Raw genomic sequence first — 24,098 nt, 5'->3', positions numbered from 1 at the left:
AGATTCTCTAATCTCTAACCTATTTGTATGCAGTGTACCCATTATGTGTAGGAGTGGTGGCAGTGACTGAAACAGGCTACTCCACTGACCTCTAGTCATTTCCTGTCATTGTTCATGAGCTGATACATATTGGCAGACCTGCTGAATCCATGAAGAACTCTGTTGAAACATTCCTCTGCTAAGCCTGTTCCGAAAGTTGACCGCCAGTACCTGAAGTTTCAGACCTTATTTACTTTTGTCATTGTTGTTTTTCTAGTTTAAATACTTCTTGATGGACCAATTCAAACCAAATATGAGCACACTGTCCTTGATGGTATTTTTTGAATGTTCATGACAGAGGAAATTTGCATGTCTCTGACAGGTGGTATGATGACACCATCTAAGTTGCTCATAACTTTACCTTGACAAGTGAACAATTTTTAGCACCTGTAAACATTGGCTTCTGATTTAATTTTATTTTGAATTTAAACATAATCAGTAGTTTTGGAGCATGCTTTTAAGAAATCAAATTCTAAGTTCAAATTGTTCTGAAATTAATAAAATTGAATTAGCCTTCAGCAAACAATGTCTGAATGCACAAATCAAGGGGCATTGTGGGTAACCTCACTTACTTGGTGATATGTGTCTGTCATGTACAATTCATATCATCAGAAGGGTGTACTCCAAATACGTAGCATATGTGCCAACAAATGATAGATCAGTGGACAATCATTTTAGAATATCAGTAAAAGAAAGGTATTTTCTACAGGATTGACAGTCATAAAACAAGATTTCAGAATAAGTCAGGAAGGGAAGAGTTGAAACAGACTTGAACAATAAATTGTTGTGGTTTGTTGTTATTAGCTCATATTTGGTTTGTATATAAATACCAAAAAGAGCTTATATGATGAGTCGGTGGCATCTGTATGTCTGTATGTATGTCCGTCACACACAAAGGCTCCCATACCACCAAAGCTACCATCTCAGTATTTGGTGTTCAGGTAGATGCAGGGGTTGAGATGTGACGTTGTTCAAATGATCACGTCAGTGTCAAAAATGTGCAAATGAGGTAAGAAAAAGGGAAATCCTGCAAATGTGCAGGAGTGATGGCATGCCAGTAAGAAACAGGCCAACAACTTCACTGACCTTGAGTCATTTCCTGTCATTGTTTATGAACTGTTACATATTAACAGACCTGCTCAAACCATAGACAGTAGAGGGGGGGAAGACTGTCTATGCTCAAACTAAGAGTAGTCTGGTTCCCTGACCCATTTCCCCTGTAGAGGGCGTGGGGAAATATAGGGTCAGGTACCGGGTAGCCATCTTGAACAGAATTTTGTTCAAGATGGCGGAGATTAGTCACCTGACAGAACATGCTACAACAAATATGGCTGCTACCATCAAAACGCCGGTCAAAATTCGACTGGATCAGAATTATGTTCGAACACTGGTATCCGAACCAAAATCATTGGCACACGAGACGGGAAACCTAAACTGAAAGGATTAATCCATAAGTACGGGGAAATAGAGGTGATTGAAGGCTGGCTGTGATATCGCAGCAGTACTTGTTGCGTGTATCGAACGCGCTAGGGTCATTGAGGTCATCGCCGACCCCAATGACCCGAGCACGTTCGATACACGCCACAAGTACTGCTACGATATCACAGCTAATTGAAAGCAAACTTTCTTGGAACTGTGAACGACGATTGATTTCGATGGATAGAATGGTGTCCGAATTTCGTGAAAAATGCCAGGCATCATGTCGACGTTCTAAAAGTATTGAGAGGTGTGCTAAATCACAGTGGCTAAATCATGGAGGTAGAAAGTCTTTCTTTCTACCTCCACGGCTTTGTGATACAAACAAGAAGTTAATGTCAAGTGAGCCTGAAAGTGCGAAACCCAAGAAAGATTAGAAAAAGTTACAAGTGTTACTTTCATCCAATCACAGCTTGTTTTATTTTAACCCAATGGCGTCCATGTTTACATTAGCCGGTACCTGACCCTATATTTCCCCACGCCCTCTACCGGGGAAATGGGTCAGGGAACCAGACTAAAACTAAGAGGGGCTAGCTGTTTCTGCCATGCATATTGCTAAAGTTGACCTCCAGTACCTAAAGTTTCAGACCTTATTTACTTTTGTTATTCTTGTTTTTCTGGTTTAAATATTTCTTGTTGTTTTGCTGGTTGTACTGTGCAGAAATCATTGTCATAACATCAACGTAGAATTTTCCTCCACTGAACAGATAGAAACAACATTTATTGTTGATCTTTGGTATCCATACTGGTATATACCAATTCTGATCAAATTTGAGCGACACTGTATAATTGCGGTATTTTATTTTTATATCAGTATATATATGCGGTAAGTAATGGAAGTTTGGAATTTGTATATTTGCTTTCAGGGGGGATGAAGAGTTTGACTATCGTTTTGATGATTCAACACCATCACCTGCTGGCTATGGATCAACACCAAACCCAGCAACTCCTGGTTATTCAGCTGACACACCTCCAAGCAATGGGCCATATACTCCAGCTACTCCAGGCAATTCAACAATGTACAGTAACAGTGATCATACATACTCACCATATCAACAGCCCACACCATCACCAGGAGGATACCAAGGTAAATCAAGTAATAAGATGGCCTTGTGTAGGTTGTTGCAAAATTATTCAGTGTGGCATCACACCACACTGAATATAATTACTCACTCTGTGCTGTTGTATTTGGGCAATCATCTGTGCTGGAGCCTTCAACGGTGGAACTTGTCAAGGGAATTCTATGGGTTGGTTGGTATTTGTCACATGACCTAGCTAGGGGTGTAAAAGCGACTGTACAGCTGGCCTATAGCGCACTTGATATGATGAACCCTGGTCCTGTTGTTTACAGTCAACTGTTATTGTTGTTTCTGTAGTTGGCTGTGCTTTACCGTATTTGTACATAGCTTTCTACTCGGTACAGTGCTCCTGCTGCAGAGTTAAGCTGTAGTTTCCTTTGGAACTCCAGGACTAGTAGACGTCTCGTTCACTGAACTGAACTTCGGTGAGAACGACGTCTGGTTACGTCGACCGACAGTCGAACGTATGTCAGTGAGCCTCCACTGTTGTACACCAAAAATACAACAATGGCGCTGCAAGCAGGGTTCAAACCTGCACAGGGAAACCCCATTTGTGTTGGAGCCCACAGTATAACAGTGCTCCAGTTTCGCCATGTTAAATACATGTAAATCCCCACATTATAATATCCAAAACAGCAAAGCTCTGACTGGGAAAAAGTATGTAACGTGAACATAGGTAATGAAGTCATAACCATGTGTGGTTTTTCTGTGATTCAGACAAGTGAATGACAACATCGTGTCTTGGAATAAACATTAGTACATACCAACTTTCAAGGGGATCAGAAAAGTTTACGGGGTTACTTCAATAGAATATTCAGAATAAGCCTGAGGAGCAAAAAAGATAAACATTTTTTTAAAAAGCAATTTTAGCAAAAAATAGAGAAACGAGAAATGGTGCCAACAAAAGAAAATAGACAACTGTTGAAATCTTTATACTTAACACACACAGTCACTAAAAATGTTTCTAGTACATGAAAATGCCTTTCTCACCACCCTTAAAAATCACATACATTGCTTTCATGTTTGTAGTTTTTATGAGTAGCTTTTCTTGAACAATTTATGGGACATCATGGGAACATTAAAAAGGGGCCTAGTAGACTAGTAGTTGAGTTGATCATTTGATATTGTTCAAAACAGTGACGTTGAAGACAAGCTTGAAAGCAGCTTTCACTAGCAAAATGCACTTGTTGTGTACCCATACCAAAAGAAAAACATTAGAGGTCCTCCCCAAGAATACAGTCTAGTGGGCTGTACATCATACATTGTTCTCACTGGGCTTAGAAAGTAGGGTTTGTCTGAACAGTGTATTTTGAACCCCAAATATTCTGTTACGTGATCTGGTTGAAGAGATAGCTTTCGTAAGTTGTGTGGATTGGATCTTTGTCATAATTTTTCCTTTGTTTTCACTCTAGGTACTCCAAGTCCTGCCAACTATCAAACAGCACCCAGTCCTGGAGGATACCAACCTACCCCGTCACCTGGTGGCTATCAAGCATCACCTTCTCCAGGGGGATACCAATCAACCCCTAGTCCAGGTGGTTACCCAATGACACCTGGGGCACCCTCACCTGGAGGATTTAACCCCTTAACACCAGGTGGAGGGTTAGACCCCAGCACAGCTGAATGGCAGACCATTGATATAGAAGTTAAAGTGAAAGAAACACATGACGACCCTGCTCTTATTTACAAAACAGGAGTTATCAGAGGAATTTCGGTGAGTAAATGTTTAGATTATCATCATTGTTACTAAATTCTCCTGCCCTGTTGGTATAAATATAGAACTATTTACTTTTGTTCAAGATTTTATCACATATCGAAGGATACACATCCATGATAATGATTAAGAGCTTATAGGCAGTGTTAAAGTGAGCTCAATAATGTGTCACATTAGTAGAAAAAGGTTGTAACACCACAAGTTACTGTATTTGTCAATTGTTCAAGAAAAGCCTAATTTCTTAAGAGTTACAATCATCAATTTGAATGTAGACTGATAAATATACGGCCTCTCTCAAAGATTTCACTGCAAATGAATTTTATCCCCTCTAATAATAAGTTGTGTTAGCATTGATATTGTTGTCTGATTTACACAACTGTATTATTCCGTGTCTATTACTAATAACGATTCCTGTCCATTGTTCCTCGTGTCCATGGACTCTGTCTGAGTATAAATCACCATTGAAATCAACTATATCGGTATAATGTGAATTTATATATGTTTGTTTGTTCACAGCAAGTGTCCTGTGATGGATATGTGTCCTAACCACATGAAATATGATTGTTTTTATCCATTAGGGCGGGATGTGCTCTGTGTTCATCCCAGAGGAAGACAGAGTCGTCAATGTGCACTGTGATCATTTGGAACCTGCTACTCCTTCGAAGCAAGACAAAGTGAAAGTAATTTTAGGGGAAGATAGAGAATCAACAGGAACATTGATCAATATTGATGGATCAGATGGCATTGTGAAAATGGACCAAGGGGGACCTGATGTTCAGTTGAAAATCTTACAGCTTAGGCATCTTGGAAAACTTGTGGTTTAAAGGCTTTACATTAAAGGTATAATGGAGAAGATGAAGTTTTCAGTTACAAAATCTCAATACAATTTCAACAAAAGACATCAAAGGACTTTCTGAAGATTAAAAAAAAAGATTATTTTCAAAATATGATGGTCATTGCTAGCAGTGTATACTATCTGTGAGAATGAAAACTGGTGTATCTGTTTAAAAAGAACTTTATGATATCCCCGTCCTTTGTTATGCCTGATGGAAAATAAATGGTGTTTCTTTGTATATCAGTGTTCCCAACTTGCTTTGTCTTTGTTCGAGGCTTTGTTGAAAGATGCAGTCTACGTTCAATAACCTACACTGTCCCAATAAGCAGGCATTTCTCCTGAAAGAAACTCATCCATTTTGTCACTGGGCACCCATGTAAAATACTATATTATGGCATTACCCAGCAGGCAATATAGCATTGTGCTTTGTTAGTCCCCACGGACACCGTCCGGGGGGCACTTATAGGATTGGTCATGTCCGTGCGTCCGTGCGTCCGTCCGTTCACGCAGATATCTCAGACATGCCCAGGTCAATTTCTTTCAAACTTTGCACAAGGATAGTACCCTACCCCATACAGATGCACGTCGATTTGTTTCACAATGCGATCAAATTTGGCCGTGTTAGAGGACTTTTTAGTTTTCACCTCCATAGACTCCCATGTATAAGGCAGTTTCCATAGACTCCCATGTATAAGGCCAAGAAAAATAAAAATTTAGTTTCTCATCGTATTCATATTGCAAAAAGGATGCAGTGACACAGTTTTTAGTCCCCACGGATGAAGTCCAGGGGGCTTATAGATTGGGTCATGTCCGTCCGTGAGTCCATCCGTGAGTCCATCCATTCACGCAGATATCTCAGATATTTTGACAATTGTCACGTGACCTTGGTGACCTTTGACCTCAAATATATATATATATTATCCATAACTCGGTAACTACAAGTGCTACACCCTTCATATATGGTATGATGGGACAGCTTATGACGCCACATTATGTGCATATCTAATTTTTAGCGAGCCAATAGAGCTAGAGGTCTGATTTTTGGTATATAGGGATAACTTAGCAATACTATTTTTTTTTCAAAATCTCACATGACCTCGGTGACCTTTGACCTCAAATATACATATTTGTCCATAACTCAGTAACCACAAGTGGTACACCCTTCATGTATGGTATGATGGGACAGCTTATGACGCCACATATTGTACCTCATTAATTATGCACATATCAAATTTTGAGCAAGCCAATAGAGCTAGAGGTCTGATTTTTGGTATATAGGGATAACTTAGCAATACAATTATTTTGACAAAATGTCATGTGACCTCGGTGACCTTTGACCTCAAATATACATATTTGTCCATAACTCAGTAACCAAAAGTGCTACTACCTTCATGTATGGTATGATTGGACAGCTTATGACGCCACATATTGTACCTCATTAATTATGTGCATATCTAATTTTGAGCGAGCCAATAGAGCTAGAGGTCTGATTTTTGGTATATAGGGATAACTTAACAATACAATTATTTTGACAAAATGTCATGTGACCTTGATGACCTTTGATCTCAAATGTACATATTTGTCCATAACTCAGTAACCACAAGTGCTACACCCTTCATGTATGGTATGATTGGACAGCTTATGACGCCACATATTGTACCTCATTAATTATGTGCATATCTAATTTTGAGCAAGCCAATAGAGCTAGAGGTCTGATTTTTGGTATATAGGGATAACTTAGCAATACAATTATTTTGACAAAATGTCACATGACCTCAATGACCTTTGACCTCAAATATACATATTTGTCCATAACTCAGTAACCACAAGTGGTACACCCTTCATATATGGTATGATGGGAGACCTTATGATGCTTCATACTGTACCTCATTAATTATGCGTATATCTAATTCTGACGCTGTACCTTCTCTAATGTGTGGCCAGGTCAGGTAATTGGTTGTTGGCATGAAGTTGTTGGTAAATAGTTGATGATGTAGGGGCATGAGGTGGGATGTGGACCCAAAGAACCCAAAATATGATTAAATACATCAATCAAAAAAATTCTAAGCTACAGTATAAACTGCCTAAAGATAGTTCAATATGGAAAAAAGTTAAATAATTCAGAAATAAGAATTAACAGTCCAAAATAGTAATGACGCACTTCCCTACTGACCTGAGTGCATGTGAAATACACAACCTGGCATCTATAAATTAAATGTACCGGTATACCAAGTGATCATTTTAAGTCACTTTTAACTGTTTTAAATGGATTTTCCACAGAGTCCTGTGGAAATGATGAAAAACGCTTATCTGGTGTTGTGTTTGTAAAACCTCATGGCTGATAATTGTCATAGTATTGAAAAAAAATTGAAAGTGAAGAAATTACTGTTTTTGATAGGCATATTTACCTTGAAATACATGACCGTGTAAAGAATATTGTCTTTTCTAAAAGTTAAAATGCTCCTTTGTGTGGTCAAGCTTTGCACAAGCATCAAATGTGGTACTTCATATAGGAAGGTCTGCCTCTAGAGGGCGGGCATCATGAACAGTGTTTGTTAGTTATTTCCTCCACATAAATTTCTGATTGTACTGTAAACATTGAACATGGCCGACGTCCGATTTTCCTGTCTAAAACTTTCACTCATTTTCGTTCATATGACTCTGAAACCCCAGGAAACGATTGGGAAGAAAGAGTTATCTTGAAATATTGAGATACTCGCCGATATTTTGCAAAATTAAATGAGAAAAAATGCAAGGAAAATGCCGACTGGCTAACGACCGTTTTCAGACTCAGAGGCATCATATCATCTGCAGATTATGCAACAGGCCCATATCACGTGAGGCCATGAGGGGATATCCACGCAACTCAGTACCAAACACTAGCGCACACAGAGTGAGCAAACACAAAGTGAGTACCCCTAATGTCAGCTCAGTAGTCTGTAATAGATTGTAGTCAACTAAGAAACCTTGGCTAACGAACCCAGAACTGAATTACTGTCCTTATGCCAAGTGACAGGTCAACAATTTTTGTCTTACATGTCGTGCAAAATCTAATTTGGCTACAGATCAAGCAGTGGCTCAAGCCATAGTAGAGACATCAGCTCTTATTATATACCTGCCTGTGTTTCCGCTGCCGCTCGTTTTTTTCGCATTTTCAGAAGAAAATCAGATGTTTACGAAAATATTCTAGTTAGTATTTGTCTTTTAATTGGACAGTGCATTTGAACCGTGGACGTAAAGCAGACGTCACATGGCGCATGGGTGTTATTCAGATTCGGAGTGGTCGCTACTGCTTGCAATCGACGATGACTAAACTAGTAAGAGGTCCTATCTCCGAAAATTCAATAAGGCATTACCGATGGTAGGCTTGATCAGAAAAAGAAAAAGATCGAGTAGCTTAGGCTGCCAAGAGCCACAAACTGCAAAATTGCTGGAGACTTCGCAAAAAAGAGCATGATTACCATTTTGAACTATGTGAGCTCAGCAAGATGAAGTTATCCCTGTGCAGCATAGTTGAACATCATAGAGAGCTATCTACGTTTGAAATAGAAGTTGGAAAATAATTTTAAAGATGGTCATATCAGTTCCGTAACTCAAATCTCACTCAATAACATGATTCAAAGATTGACGGCACACGGTTTTAGATATATTCGGGGTACGCTTGTACGCATATGCTGTAGCAATGTATCCATTGAATTTGGCTGAAAATCACATGAACATAATGAGCATTTTTGAAGCAAATTAAGTATAAGGTATGAATTTTTAGAATGTTAGGGAACAATCAACGGTTAATATATCATAGATGAACTTGCTAATTTTCTGTAAAATCGAACGTAGAAGCTGACATGGTGGCATAATCCCAATACAAAATAGCCATTTGCTTTCTTTACTTCAATACTTGGTTCCTCTCATGGCATATGTACATACGTCTATTGGGCGCATAGACGCAGAGCGGACTGTGGTCTAATTTAACTTAGGTTAATCAACGGTTAATATATCATAGATGAACTTGCTAATTTTCCGTAAAATCGAACGTAGAAGCTGACATGGTGGCATAATCCCAATACAAAATAGCCATTTGCTTTCTTTACTTCAATACTTGGTTCCTCTCATGGCATATGTACATACGTCTATTGGGCGCATAGACGCAGAGCGGACTGTGGTCTAATTTAACTTCGAAAATCATTTGATTTGTTTTGGGAGTGTTGGTAATGTACAGTATTTATTTTTTATTCGGTCTAACTGGTCTATTGTGACATCCCCATTTATTTTGTTCAGCGAATCAAACCATTATTATTGATTGGTTTATATCTGTGTCTTTTTATTAGCTCCGCTGTCAGCGACGCGGAGCTTATCAAATAGGTTGATTTTCCGTCGTCGTCCGTCGTCGTCGTCGTCCGTCAACAATTGCCTTCTCCTCTGAAACTGCAAGTCCAATTGCTTTGAAATTTTATATGCACTTCACTTGGGGTAACCTCACTTCAGTTTGTTCAAATCGTGGTGAAATTTGCATATTTGTATTTTTGGGGCATTTTTTGGTGTTTTTGGTAAAAAAATCTTCTTCTCTGAAACCGCTTGTCTGATTGCTTTGAAATTTGATATGCAGTTTACTTAGGGTGACTTCAGTCAGATTTGTTCAAATCGTGGTGAAATTTGCATATTTGTATTTTTAAGGCAATTTTTGTCATTTTTTGTAAAAAAATCTTTAAAAATCTTCTTCTTCAAAACTACGAGTCAGATAGCTTTGATATTTGGTACATATGTCCCGCGGGATGATCTATTTCAGATTTGTTCAAATTATGCAGAAATATGCAAATTTGCATTTTTAAGGCAATTTTTGCCATTTTTGGTCAAAAAATGTATTTCTCAAAACGTACTGATCTGATAGTTTTGAAATCCGGTATACAGGTCTCTATAGATGAACTAAGTAATATATATTGAATTTCTGATGAAATCTGTAATTTTGTATTTTTGGGGCAATTTTTTGCCATTTTTGGTCAAAAAATGTGTATTTCCAAAACTACTCATCTGATAGCTTTGCAATTTTGTATACAGGTTCCTACAGATCACCTTAATGATATTCATTGAAATTATGATGAAATCTGCAATTTTGTAATTTTGGGCAATTTTTGCCATTTTTGGTCAAAAATGTGTTTCTCAAAAAGTATTGGTCTGAAAGCTTTGAAATTTGGTATACAGGTTCCTACAGATGAGCTAAGTAATATATATTGAATTTCTGATGAAATCTGTAATTTTGTATTTTGGGGGCAACTTTAGCCATTTTTGGTCAAAAAATGTGTTTCTCAAAAAGTACTTATCTGATAGCTTTGAACTTTGGCATACAGGTTTCTATAGATGAACTAAATGATATTTATTGAAATTATGATGAAATCTGCAATTTTGAATTTTTTGGGCAATTTTAGCCATTTTTGGTCAAAACATATATTTCTCAAAAAGTACTGGTCTAACAGCTTTGAAATTTGGTATACAGGTTTCTATAGATGAACTAAATTTGATCTTTTGAAATTATGATGAAATCTGCATTTTTTTGGGGGGGGCAATTGTTGCCATTTTTGGTCAGAAAAATTTATTCTCAAAAAACTACTCATCAGATAGCTTTGGTTGACATGTTCTTAGGGATGATCCGATGTGATATATTCAAAGTATGATGAAATCTTCAATTGTGTATTTTTGCAGCTATTTTAGCCACTTTTTTCTGGCCACTGCATTGAGCTATCAAAGATTTCCACCTTCTTCATCAACATGTATCAAAAATAGTTATTCTCTACATAAACACAGCGGAGCTATATCGGCCGCTAGGTCGCTTGTTTTATATGAATTATCATCTTTTTGATGCGTCACTTGTACAATCATTGGCAGTCTCGCTTCTTACTATCCATGGTCCGTCCATGTCCACCTAGCACAGCACTTTGTACTATGGTGCAACAAAGGTCAACGTGTACGAACCAATATACATAAATATCAAAGCTCACAAAAGCCACCGAATATGATATAAAAAAGAATGGCACCGCATCATTTTTGTAAGCAACCAAGGATGAGAAACAACCTAAGTTTTTTTGCCTTAATACCTGGTATTTTATTGTCACTTAGGGAATGTGACTGGACAACATTGCTGCACAGAACAAAATATTGAAAAATGCAGGTCAACATTGTTACTTTCACTGTCTTTCATTTCAGTATTTCCACTGTAAATAAAGACATCGGACTTCACTAGTTCAAATTTATAAATGTATTATTTGCTTCAATTGATTGTATCAATTATGATCAATTCAAAAAATACAGTGAAATTTAAGGTGTACTGGGATGGCCGAATTATTAAGGAGGAAAAAAGTCTAGAAGTGAGAAGATTTTTCTCAAAATGAGAATTTTTTAGCACACCATTCTCATTTTTGAGAACATAACCTGCTGACCCAGAGAAAACCCAGCCTGCGTCTATAATTCGGATAGTTTTCAATCGGATTCGAACCCACAACATACGGCATCAGTCGCCTAGCTGAAAGGCCACAGACAGAACCAGTCGGCTAAATCTCCACTCCCAAAAAAGAGTGGTTCAATAGCCGGCTAAGTTGTTACATTATTCTGACTGAGGCCGCTGAACACGTTGTAGAGTTCGTGAAGCACTCACGCACGCATGCTCACTATCATACATCGCACATGCACACTTTATCGAAGCGAAGAAACGAATTTCATCGCTTTAACTGGGCGAACGATAACCTCGGGGACAATTCTGTCCACCAGCAGTGTTACCTACCCAGGGTAGAAAATTCGGATAGTTTTCAATCGGATTCGAACCCACAACATACGGCATCAGTCGCCTAGCTGAAAGGCCACAGACAGAACCAGTCGGCTAAATCTCCACTCCCAAAAAAGAGTGGTTCAATAGCCGGCTAAGTTGTTACATTATTCTGACTGAGGCCGCTCAACACGTTGTAGAGTTCGTGAAGCACTCACGCACGCATGCTCACTATCATACATCGCACATGCACACTTTATCGAAGCGAAGAAACGAATTTCATCGCTTTAACTGGGCGAACGATAACCTCGGGGACAATTCTGTCCACCAGCAGTGTTACCTACCCAGGGTAGAAAATTCGGATAGTTTTCAATCGGATTCGAACCCACAACATACGGCATCAGTCGCCTAGCTGAAAGGCCACAGACAGAACCAGTCGGCTAAATCTCCACTCCCAAAAAAGAGTGGTTCAATAGCCGGCTAAGTTGTTACATTATTCTGACTGAGGCCGCTGAACACGTTGTAGAGTTCGTGAAGCACTCACGCACGCATGCTCACTATCATACATCGCACATGCACACTTTATCGAAGCGAAGAAACGAATTTCATCGCTTTAACTGGGCGAACGATAACCTCGGGGACAATTCTGTCCACCAGCAGTGTTACCTACCCAGGGTAGAAAATTCGGATAGTTTTCAATCGGATTCGAACTTTGGAACTTTGTCATACAGTAAATTGCAGTATCAGAGGAGGCAGAGTTCAATAATAATGTGGTAATAATAAAAATATTAAAGCTGCAAGCAGCATTGGCGGGGCCCAAGCAGTTAACATTGTTTCAAGTTCTTGCACTGATGATATTATGTGCAAAATTTGAGCTTGGAAAAGTCTTTTGTATCTTTTACCAAAAGAAGGATAAATTGAACATCATCTCATAGTTACTGTAGATTTCATTGGTAAACATATCTTTTATGCAAAATCAAATATGGCGGCCATACTACTTGACTGATAGAAATGCTTTTTGCAAACTTTGAAGAGATCACTCTAAGGATGACATGAGTAAAATTTCAGCTCAAACGGTGTTTTAGTTCTGAAGAAGAAGATTTTTAGCTACTATAGACTCTAGTCTATAGAAGCTATTGGGATAGGTATCCGTCCGGCGTCCGTCGTCAGTCTGTATGTATGTATGTATGTATGTATGTATGTATGTATGTATGTCCGTTTGTGAGGCGTCCGTCCACTCAAATATCTTGAGAACCGCAGTACTTACCGAGTTGATATTTGTTGTGTAGATGAAAAATATGATTTTGAGAAACTATTTTATTTAATTTTTTGATATTGTTGAAAATACGCAAATTAATGCCAAAAAAGGCGTTTTTGGTAAAAAATCTTCTTCTTCATAACTGCTGGTCAGACAGCTTTGTTATTTGGTATACAGGTCCCTAGGGATAACCCAACTTAGATTTGTTAAAATTGTGATGAAATATGCAAATCTGTATTTTTAAGGAATTTTTTTGGTCATTTTTGATCAAAATTTGACTTACACTGTATGTAATCATTGTACTGTATAAACCCTATCAATTCACCCAGAAAAAAATAATTAATATGATTTTAAATAATTGAATTAATTAGGAAATCATCAAAGCCAAAATAATTTTAGTGTAGAAATTATCAGAAAGTTCAACTTTTTTGACAGTTCATAGTGAAATGCTTACCATCTTGGAGGATTAAAACATGTAAAGGCAACTTTCCTGAATCCCAACTTTGACATATTCTGAACCATAATTTATTGTGCCCTGTATGTTATGTACAAGAAATTGCTCAAAATAGTTTGTCTTGATAGGGTGGTCAAATAAATAGAGATAGAGAAAGTTCTAATTTCCATTTATGGTTGACATGGTAAGGATAAAATAAAATTACTTTTTGAGGAAAAAAATGGAGTGGTCAATTAAAAGAGTGGTCAAAGTGATAGGGTTTTTATGGTAAAGCTGGGCTTTAAGATTCCTCATGTGCTATTTATAGCACTTATGCAATCTGTGTAAACAGTGCAATGAAAGTGTTACATGATGCTTTTGATGACCTTGAACTTCTTAAGTTTCAAACATCTGTCTCTTCAGTGTGCTATCTCTGAGTACGTACAGTCTCAACTTATTCAACAGAACTTACTTACAATGTTAATTTGAAAGTTAAACTGTGCTTGCTTGTATGTATGTCCGTTGTGAGGCGTCCGTCCACTCAAATATCTTGAGAACCACAGTACTTACTGATTTGATATTTGTTGTGTAGATGAAAAATATGATTTTGAGAAACTGTTTTTTTTAATTTTTTGATATTGTTGAAAATAGGCAAATTAATACCAAAAAAGGCGTTTTTGGTAAAAAATCTTCTTCTTCATAACCACTGTTCAGACAGCTTTGTTATTTGGTGTACAGGTCCCTAGGGATAACCCAACTTAGATATGTTAAAATTGTGATGAAATATGCAAATCTGTATTTTTACGGATTTTTTTTTTCCTTTTTTGGTCAGGCCATCCTGAAATGAGCTATCAAAGATATCCACCTTCTTCATCAATACATGTGTCACAAAAGGTTACTCTCTACATAACATAACAGAGCTCTGTCAACTGTTGAGTCGCTTGTTTTTTCAAAACCGCTGGTCAGACAGCTTTAATATTTTGTTTACAGGTCCCTAGGATGACCTTAGTGAGATAATTTCATACAGTCAGGAAATACTTAATTTTGTATCCATGTCTATAGTAGCTTCAGGGACTTTGGCCTTATGTTTAAATATTAAATTGGTATTTTTCGAAAATCCAAAATGGCGGCCAAATCACATGACCGATCCAAATATCTTTTGAAAACTTGAAAGAGATCACTCTAAGGATGACATGAGTAAAATTTCAGCTCAATTTGTGTTTTAGTTATGGTGAAGAAGATTTTTAGCTACTATAGACTATAGTCTATAGAAGCTATTTGGATGGGTATCCGTCCGGCGTCCATCGTCAGTCTGTATGTATGTATGTATGTATGTATGTCCGTTTGTGAGGCGTCCGTCCACTCAAATAGCTTGAGAACCGCAGTACTTACTGATTTGATATTTGTTGTGTAGATGAAAAATATGATTTTGAGAAACTTTTTTTTTAATTTTTTGATATTGTTGAAAATAGGCAAATTAGCGCCAAAAAAGGCGTTTTTGGTAAAAAATCTTCTTCTTCATAACTGCTGGTCAGACAGCTTTGTTATTTGGTATACAGGTCCCTAGGGATAACCAAACTTAGATTTGTTAAAATTGTGATGAAATATGCTAATCTGTATTTAAGGAATTTTTTTCCATTATTGGTCAAAATTTGACTTACATTGTAATGTAATCATTGTACTGTATAAACCCTATCAATCCACCCAGAAAGAAATAATTAATATGATTTTAAATAATTGAATTAATTAGGAAATCATCAAAGCCAAAATAATTTTAGTGTAGAATTATTAGAAAGTTCAACTTTTTTGACAGTTCATAGTGGAATGCTTACCATCTTGGAGGATTAAAACATGTAAAGGCAACTTTCCTGAATCGCAACTTTGACATGTTCTGAACCGTCATTTATTGTGCTCTGTATGTTATCTAAAAGAAATTTACTCATAATAGTTTGTCATGATAGGGTGATCAAATAAATAGAGATAGAGAAAGTTCCAATTTCCATTTTTGGTTTACTTGGTAAGGATGAAATTAAATTACTTTTTGAGGAAAAAAATAGAGTGGTAAATTAAAAGAGTGGTCAAAGTGATAGGGTTTTTATGGTAAAGCTGGGCTGTAAGATTCCTCATGTGCTATTTATAGCAATTATGCAATCTGTGTAAACAGTGCAATGAAAGTGTTACATGATTCCTTATAATGCTTTTGATGACCTTGAACTTCTTAAGTCTCAAACATTTGTCTCTTCTGTGTGCATTCTCTGATTACCTACAGGCTCAACTTATTCAACAGAACTTATTTTGCAATGTTAATTTGAAAGTTAAAATGTGCCTGGTTAATAGGATGAAAATACTGATAACGATAACCAGCTGAAGATTCTTTATAACCTGACAGATATGCTGTTTTTTATGACATAAATCTTGATAAGCAAGTCTTGTTGACTTTAATTAGAATGTAATTAACTCTCGTTTATTAGCTACTATAGACTAATATAGTCTATAGAAGCTATTGGGATGGGTATCCGTCCGGCGTCCAACGTCAGTCTGTATGTATATATGTATGTATGTATGTATGTATGTCCGTTTGTGAGGCGTCCGTCCACTCAAATATCTTGAGAACTGCAGTACTTACTGATTTGATATTTGTTGTGTAGGTAAAATACATGATTTTGAGAAACAGTTTTATTAATTTTTTGGTATTGTTGAAAATGTGCAAATTAGCACCAAAAAAGGCGTTTTTGGTAAAAAATCTTATTCTTCATAACCACTGGTCAGACAGCTTTGTTATTTGGTATACAGGTCCCAAGAAATAACCCAACTTAGATTTGTTAAAATTGTGATGAAATATGCAAATCTGTATTTTTAATGAATTTTTTTTCCATTTTTGGTCAGGCCATCCTGAATTGAGCTATCAAAGATATCCATCTTCTTCATCAATACAAGGTTATTTATTCTCTAGGTAACACAGCAGAGCTCTGTCAACTGTTGGGTCGCTTGTTTTTCAAAACCGCTGGTCAGACAGCTTTTATATTTGGTTTACAAGTCCCTAGGATGAGATAATTTCATACAGTCAGGAAATACTTAATTTTTTGCTCACGTGTTGACACATGTGAGCATATGTCGCAGCGATGTCTGTCTGTCTGTCTGTCTGTCTGTGTGCTCAATATCTCAAAAACGGCTCATCAGATCAGAATCAAATCTGGTACATAAATTCAGTTTGCAAATGGCAAGAACTGATTAGTTTTTGGTGGGTGTGGCTTGCTTACTTTTTGCTCATTTGCATAATTAATGATTTTAGAAAAAACGGATATATAATGACAACGACCGCACACAATTTGATGAGATTTGCTACAAATGTTGATCTTACCAAGATATATCAGCTGTGAAAGACATTAAGGGGTGACATAAAAGATAATGGATAATTTGCATATTTAATTAACTTTCCTAATTAGGGATATATATCTGATTTGACTTGATCAAAATTGACAAAACTTGGTATGTATATTGAAGATACTATGATTTAACATTATTGAAAGTCATTAAGCAGTTTTACTTCATCCAACTCTTAATTTGCATATTTAATGAACTTTTGAAATTAGGGAGATTTATTTGAATGGACTTGACCAAAATTGATGAAACTTGCTATGTACATTGAAGATACTATGATATAACATTGTTGAAAGTCATTAAGCAGTTTTACTTCAGCCGAATACTTATTTGCATATTTAATAAACTTTCCTAATTAGATATATAAATCTGAATGGACTTGACCAAAATTGATGAAACTTGCTATGTACATTGAAGATACTATGATATAACATTATTGAAAATCATTAAGCAGTTTTACTTCAGCCAATTCCTTATTTACATATTTAATGAACTTCACTAATTAGGGATATATCTCTGAATTGATTCGACCGAAGTTGATGAATCTTGCAACATGTATTGAAGATACTATAAAACAACATTATTAAAAGTCATGAAACTTTTTTACTTCAGCCAATTCCTAATTTGCATATATAATGAACTTTCCTAATTGGGGATATTTATCTGTATTGACTAGACCAAATTTGACAAAACTTGCTATGTACATTAAAGATACTATGATACAGCATTAAAAGTCATTAAGCATTTTTACTTTAGCCGATTCCGTATTTGCAAATTAAATGAATTTTCCTAATTAAGGATATTTATCTGTCTTGACTAGACCAAAGTTGACGAACTGCTTTGTACATTAAAGATACTATGATACGACATTATTGAAAGTCATTTAACATTTTTACTTCAGCCTATTCATAATTTGCATATTTAATGAGAACATTTCAGTCAATTCCTAATTTACATATTTTAATGAACTTTCCTGATTGGGGATATATACTTGGATTTAGAATTAATCTGTGGTGAATATTATTCATTATGTAGATCATAACACTTTAAATGAAGTTGCAAACATGTGGCAAAGGTTCAAATTTACACATAACTGCAACATATACTTAAACACGTGAGCATTTTCAGTTCATATCTGGTGCATCCATGTCTATAGTAGCTTCAGGGACTGACATACTTATGATGGAATCTGAAAATGTAAAAACATTTTACATTTTCAGATTCCATCATAAGTATGTTTATTAGGTAATTCAATGAAAAATGAATAACATTTTTGTAATTCAACCATTCTAATATTTTGTAATGATTAAACAAAATATTTCATGACTATAGTAGAAACACTATTGAATTTTCATAAGAAAACAAGTAGACCTTGCAAAAAGACAGAAGCTGCAACTCTTGGTAAATGCTTTTTGATATTTCTATGCAATGTATCAAATACAATTTCTTGCTGTCTCCCTACAACATGCTGAAATGCACACTATTCAGCTTGTCAACAAAGCCTATATAAAACATTTGGTGATAATTGAATTAGAGTCCAGACTGGAAGTCATTTGTCAATGATCCAAATGCAGGGTACATATTCACAGGCTGTGTTGGCAAGCTGAATACTGGACAGCTCAACATGCAGTAGGGAGTAGAACAAGAACACAGTTATATAAACTAAACAAAAATTCTGTCAAAAGTATTAAAGTTAATGCAGTTACTGCCCTGCTACTGCCTACAGTCACTGTCACTGTCACTGCATATCAGCAGTGATAATGATAGCTTTGACTAATGTTTTGAAGAAGAGTTTTGGTCATATGAGACCCATGACAGTGAAACATACTTGTACACAAGACTAAGCCAGAGAGCAACACATGGAAGACTGGGAGGCTTGACAGTTATCAATAAAAATGACTGAAAGGGACAAGAGATGCATAAATATTCACAAAAGTATTGGCAAACACTATTTTTCGTATCCTAAAAAACCAAAAGAGTGAATCTTCTTGAATACAGAGGTACAGTTTACCTCTGTTATGGCCACCTGTATTTGTCATGTTTGCAATGAATAAATTGTTCATGGAGAGGAAGAAGAATGTGAATGATCAGCAGACTTTTTAAGGTAGAATGAGCCTCTAGATATACAGACTCTCAAACTTTTACAATTCTTTTCTGATCTACCACTTGTTGGGTTCATTAGCTCTGCTGTCAGTGAAGTGGAGCTTATCAAATAGGCTGAATGTCTGTCGTCCATCTGACATATCCGCATCTGTCAACAATTGCCTTCTCCTCTGAAAGCGCATGTCCGATTGCTTTGTATTTTGATATGCAATTCAGGTAATGTGACCTCACGTTTTTCAAATCATGGTGAAATTTGAATATTTGTATTTTGGGGCAAATTTTTTGCTATTTTTTGTCAGAAAATCTTCTCTGAAACTGCTTGTCCGATTGCTTTGATATTTGATATGCAGTTCACTAGGTAACCTCCATAACACTTGTACTAGTTGTGGTGATATACGGTATGCATATTTGTATTTTGGGAGCATTTTTTGATGTTTTCGGTCAAAAAGTCTTCTCTGAAAACGCTGTCTAATTGCTTTGAAATTTGATGTGCAGTTCACTTGGGGTGACGTCAGTTAGATTTGACTAAATTGTGGTGAAATTTGAATATAAGCTTGTATTTTTGGATCAATTTCTGCCATATTTGGTCAAAAAAATTTTGTTTCTCAAAAAACTACTCACCTGATAGCTTTTGTTGACATGTTCTTTGGGATGATCTGAGTATGATATGTTCAAATCATGATGAAATCTTAACTCTTTGAGTGCCATAGTCAATTTTTGTCACCTATAGAAAGTATACTCCAGTCAATTTTTTTCAGATTTTTGTCAAAAAATTTTAATAACAAACTGCAGCCAATGAAACGTTGTCCATTTGGTCCAAAGTTATCAAAAAATTACAGAAAAATTCATAAAAATTTGTAAAAATGTTGCACTAAAATTTGGGTGGGAACAATTGCAGCACATAAAGGCTTAATTGTGTTTTTTTGCAATTTTTGGTTAGGGCATTCTAAAACAAGCTATCAAAGGTTTCTACCTTCTTCATCAACACATGTGTCACAAATAGTTAATCTCTACATAAACACAACAAATTTATATCGTCTATTAGGCCGCTTGTCTGAGAGTAAGGGGCCAGATTACTCACAGCGTTATTCTTTCATCACAGAGAGGTGAAATAAATTATCGATGTTCGAATTTGCCATCGAATTCTCCAATAATTATAGTTTCAGTGAACATGAATGACACAACATTTAGTTCTACTTTTCGTCGCATAATATCAGTACTAGCTACATACATGTACATGTCATTATGATGGACGTCATTCCACGGCCAAGCTACTCGCCATCACTTCCGTGCCATCAGGTCACCTCGGCAATGTCTGCCAACTCCTGGCAGGCTGTTGGATGCTGCCAGCACTGTCTATGTAGTCAAACAGTAGGCCTGTGTTTACCAGTTATTTGGAAAATTCTGCCATCTTTTTGAGTGTCAGCAACAACGACATTTAAACCTTTGTCTGAAAAAGAAACTGTTCATCATCAACGCTGAGAAGCCTAACCTGCTAAACAAGCGATCGGAGCTCATCTCAAAACGTCGCCATGAGAACAGATACCTCCTGTCCAACTACCATGCCCCTCCTCTAAGAATAGAACTATAGCCAGCTCACTATGTGGAAACATGCATAACAGAGTCAGGAACACGCAGAACCACGTGCGGAACAACAGAAGCAAAGCAACTGAAACATTCAAAGATAAGATAAGTTGAACCATTCGTCTGATGATGTAGCGTATGTAGCGTAACACATGTAGCGTGAAACTCTGAGTAACGCCTAAGTCCTGTTTTCTACTTGTTATAAATTTTTGCCATACATATATATACACTCAGTGTGACAGTTTTCGGACAGGGTAGTGGATTTCGCCCAAAGTCGTTTCGTAAATGACCAGCAATACGAAATCTTATTACCATACCTTTCGAAACTTTATTGTGGTTATCCTCAAACTCAGTTGACACGACAGGAGTGGTATTTCGGGGTCAAAGTTGCCAAAGATTTGACCCTATGTCAAGGGCGTAGTAATCGGACTGCAATCCCAGAAATCGGACGTCGTGTTTGGAATGTGATTAGGAGCTAAGTATTGATAATTTGAAACTTCAAACCACCGATTTTTAATTTCGATGTGTTTAGAAAACAGTATATAAGAATATTTCATGATAATTAGTTATGTTTAATCCATGGACGACTCAACTATATTTCGACGTGTATAGCGCTTAGATATCGGACACGAGCTGTCTCTGTATGTGTTGCTTTCGGCACCTTGTATCGTACGGTGTGGCTAACTTCGCTAAGTTTGTTCAGTGAGTATTACTTATAATTGTTTTCATTGCATATTTTGTTTGTATTAGAATCGCACAGGCATTATTTAATAAAAAAAAGCGAGTATATTTCATCGTATGGCATTATTTACCTGTCAAGTTTTTACGCGGTAAGTCACTACATTTACCAATTATGCTAAATGTTGTCTGTCCGAAAACTTGTACACTTCTTACGTTCATCAAATGTACTTTTTTTCTCAAAACAACTGCGCAGTTTTCGTTAAAACTACATGCAATCGTAGCGAACAATGGAAAGAATATTTTCAAAATCATTATTCTCCCCCACATTCAAAATTCAATGCTAAATCAGGACTTTAGTCAAAATTTCAGTCACTTTGACCTGACGGCAGTGTGTTGATAGTATCACTGACGCGATGTCAGACGACAATTTGTGACCGCCGCTCGTAGCGAACTCAATAGCTTCTACCAAAAAAACTTTCAAAAACGGGACAACAGTGTCACCTGACATAATATGAGGTCACATGACCTGTAAAACGCTATCGATACGGAGCGAAGTGAGTGTAACTAACAGCATGTCACTAAATGTCCGAAAACTGAGGTCGTCCGGAAACTGTCACACTGAGTGTATATATATATATATATATATATATATATATATATATATATATATATATATATATATATATATATATATATATATATATATATATATATATATATATATATATATATATATATATATATATATATATATATATATATATATGTTTGTATCTTCTCAGAGGGGTAAAGTGCTTGATGTAAAAGTGCCCAATGCAGGATTTGAGAACAAATCAAGTATGTCTGGTATAAGTTTCACACATTCACGTGATCGTCAGATAGATGTGTATGTGTGTGTGTGTGTGTGTGTGTGTGTGTGTGTGTGTGTGTGTATGTTTGTGTGTGTATATATATATATATATATATATATATATATATATATATATATATATATATATATATATATATATATATATATATATAATTAAAAAACGTAAAGCAGCACCAACTCAATGACACTCTGTTCTTCACTTCAAAGTTGTTTTATCACGACATTTCAGGGGCTTAGTTTAAAGTTCCATTAGCTGTATCTTCTGGCGATTTTTCTGTTCGTTTTGATTGAAATGATCACTGGCTCATGTTAAATAGCCTGTCAAATAACAGAGAATCGCATATTGTTCGGAAACATTACGTGCCCTACAACTAAATAATATGTGATTTTACAACGAAAATTTCAATTTTTGTCTGGACAGAAATACAAACTCTGTTGACACGCGGATTGCAACGTAGGCATTCTTCTGCACCTGCGCGAGCCATTTACAGCAATTTCAAAATAAATATTCATTACTTATGCCTGGTACTTACGTCGTAGTCCTTTGTCCGAGCACGTTGCGTAGCCAGATGTCTGGCAATCCACGACACAATGTTGTTTTGATCCCGCAATAAACGTGAACTTGTACATCTCGCGTGATCGCGGTGTCACCATATCTGCGTTCTCCCCAGCACGCTGAGCATGCCAGACGTCAACAAAAAAGCTCGGAAGGGCAACACGTTTGAACAAAAATTAGCAGTTTTATGTGGCTATAACATATCACTAATCATGTTTGTTTCTTCGTATTACAACATTTTGCAACAAATATGAGCCTCAACATGGAATTTTCCGAGGTGAAAAATGGTCAAAAGTTACAAATAATGGCCCTTTAATCCCACTTCATTTGGATAAAAACTAGAATAAAGGAACAAACAAATCATAAAAAGCTCTGAATGTGTGGAAAAAATAAATATGTCTATGCTTATACGTAGAGCCTCAGAAAAATGAGATACTATTGCAGAAAAGTGGAATTCAAATCTATAAGCCAATTTACATCTGTACAATGAGAATGAATACAACAAAAGTTGCCTTGGAATGTGACAATTAAACCAGTGTTTTAAATGCCATGAAAGTTCAAAAGAAGGATATAAGGTAGAACTTGAATGGGTACATTTAGGACAACGTTTTGGACAGCAGTAACACTGCAGAGATTGAAAGCACCAAAAGAGAAAAACAGAAATGTGGGAGATGGAGAGGGTGGGGACAATGTTTGTCATGAGGATGATGATGCTATTGCTGTTAATGATGATGATATTTCCAGTGAGGATGATAATCTGGATGATGATGTGGTTTAATTTACTAGTAAATGTTTGTGACATTTTTTGCCATGTACCCTAAGACAGCACAGATTGTCTCTGGAGCTGCCGCCTTCAGCAGTTAATTACAGCCCACCTTTCATAGATTGGTTTACCTAGTTATCTTCTGTTAGGATATTGGTTGGTGGAAATATACAAGCAGAAACCTTAGCATGCATGGATGTGTACTTGTTTTGTGTTTATTTTCAATTTTTTTACAAATTCATTACTGCTAAGCGTCACATACTGCACTGCAAACAGGAAGGAAAATGCATAAAGTTTTAAAATGTTTGATATATATATTGACAGGCATTAAGCAAGACTAAAAGTAATTAAACAAATGTTCTGTATCTCAGAAATCACCAGATGGCCAAAATAGAGATTAGCTCGCATGTACTCACATAATTTATTGGCTGTAATCAATACAAAATGAAAAAAATGCAGATGTACAATCCGAACAAGACAGGCAAATACCCTATTATTGTTGCCATAAACATTAATTCTACACATCTTTACAAGGCTCTCCGTCTCTTTCTCTCTCTCCCATGACTAATGT

The 24,098-nt window shown here is 36.4% G+C and overlaps 1 protein-coding gene across 2 annotated transcripts in view; it reads left to right on the top strand.

Moving 5' to 3' along the window:
• LOC139141355 (transcription elongation factor SPT5-like) overlaps positions 1-5,381 on the top strand; it is a 177,715-nt gene extending 172,334 nt beyond the window's left edge. For both annotated transcript variants that reach the window (XM_070710989.1, XM_070710988.1), the window contains exons 21-23: positions 2,382-2,602; positions 4,007-4,308; positions 4,887-5,381. In XM_070710989.1, the coding sequence (XP_070567090.1) occupies positions 2,382-2,602; positions 4,007-4,308; positions 4,887-5,132 (769 nt within the window). In that variant the 3' untranslated portion in view covers positions 5,133-5,381. The remainder of the gene's footprint in view (positions 1-2,381; positions 2,603-4,006; positions 4,309-4,886) is intronic.
• Positions 5,382-24,098: the final 18,717 nt, after the last annotated feature.

This window comes from Ptychodera flava, chromosome 9 (genome assembly GCF_041260155.1).
Source record: "Ptychodera flava strain L36383 chromosome 9, AS_Pfla_20210202, whole genome shotgun sequence".
Taxonomy (NCBI): Eukaryota; Metazoa; Hemichordata; class Enteropneusta; family Ptychoderidae; genus Ptychodera; species Ptychodera flava.
Note: the sequence above shows the minus strand (reverse complement) of the source record. Positions and strands in the feature narration are given on the sequence as shown.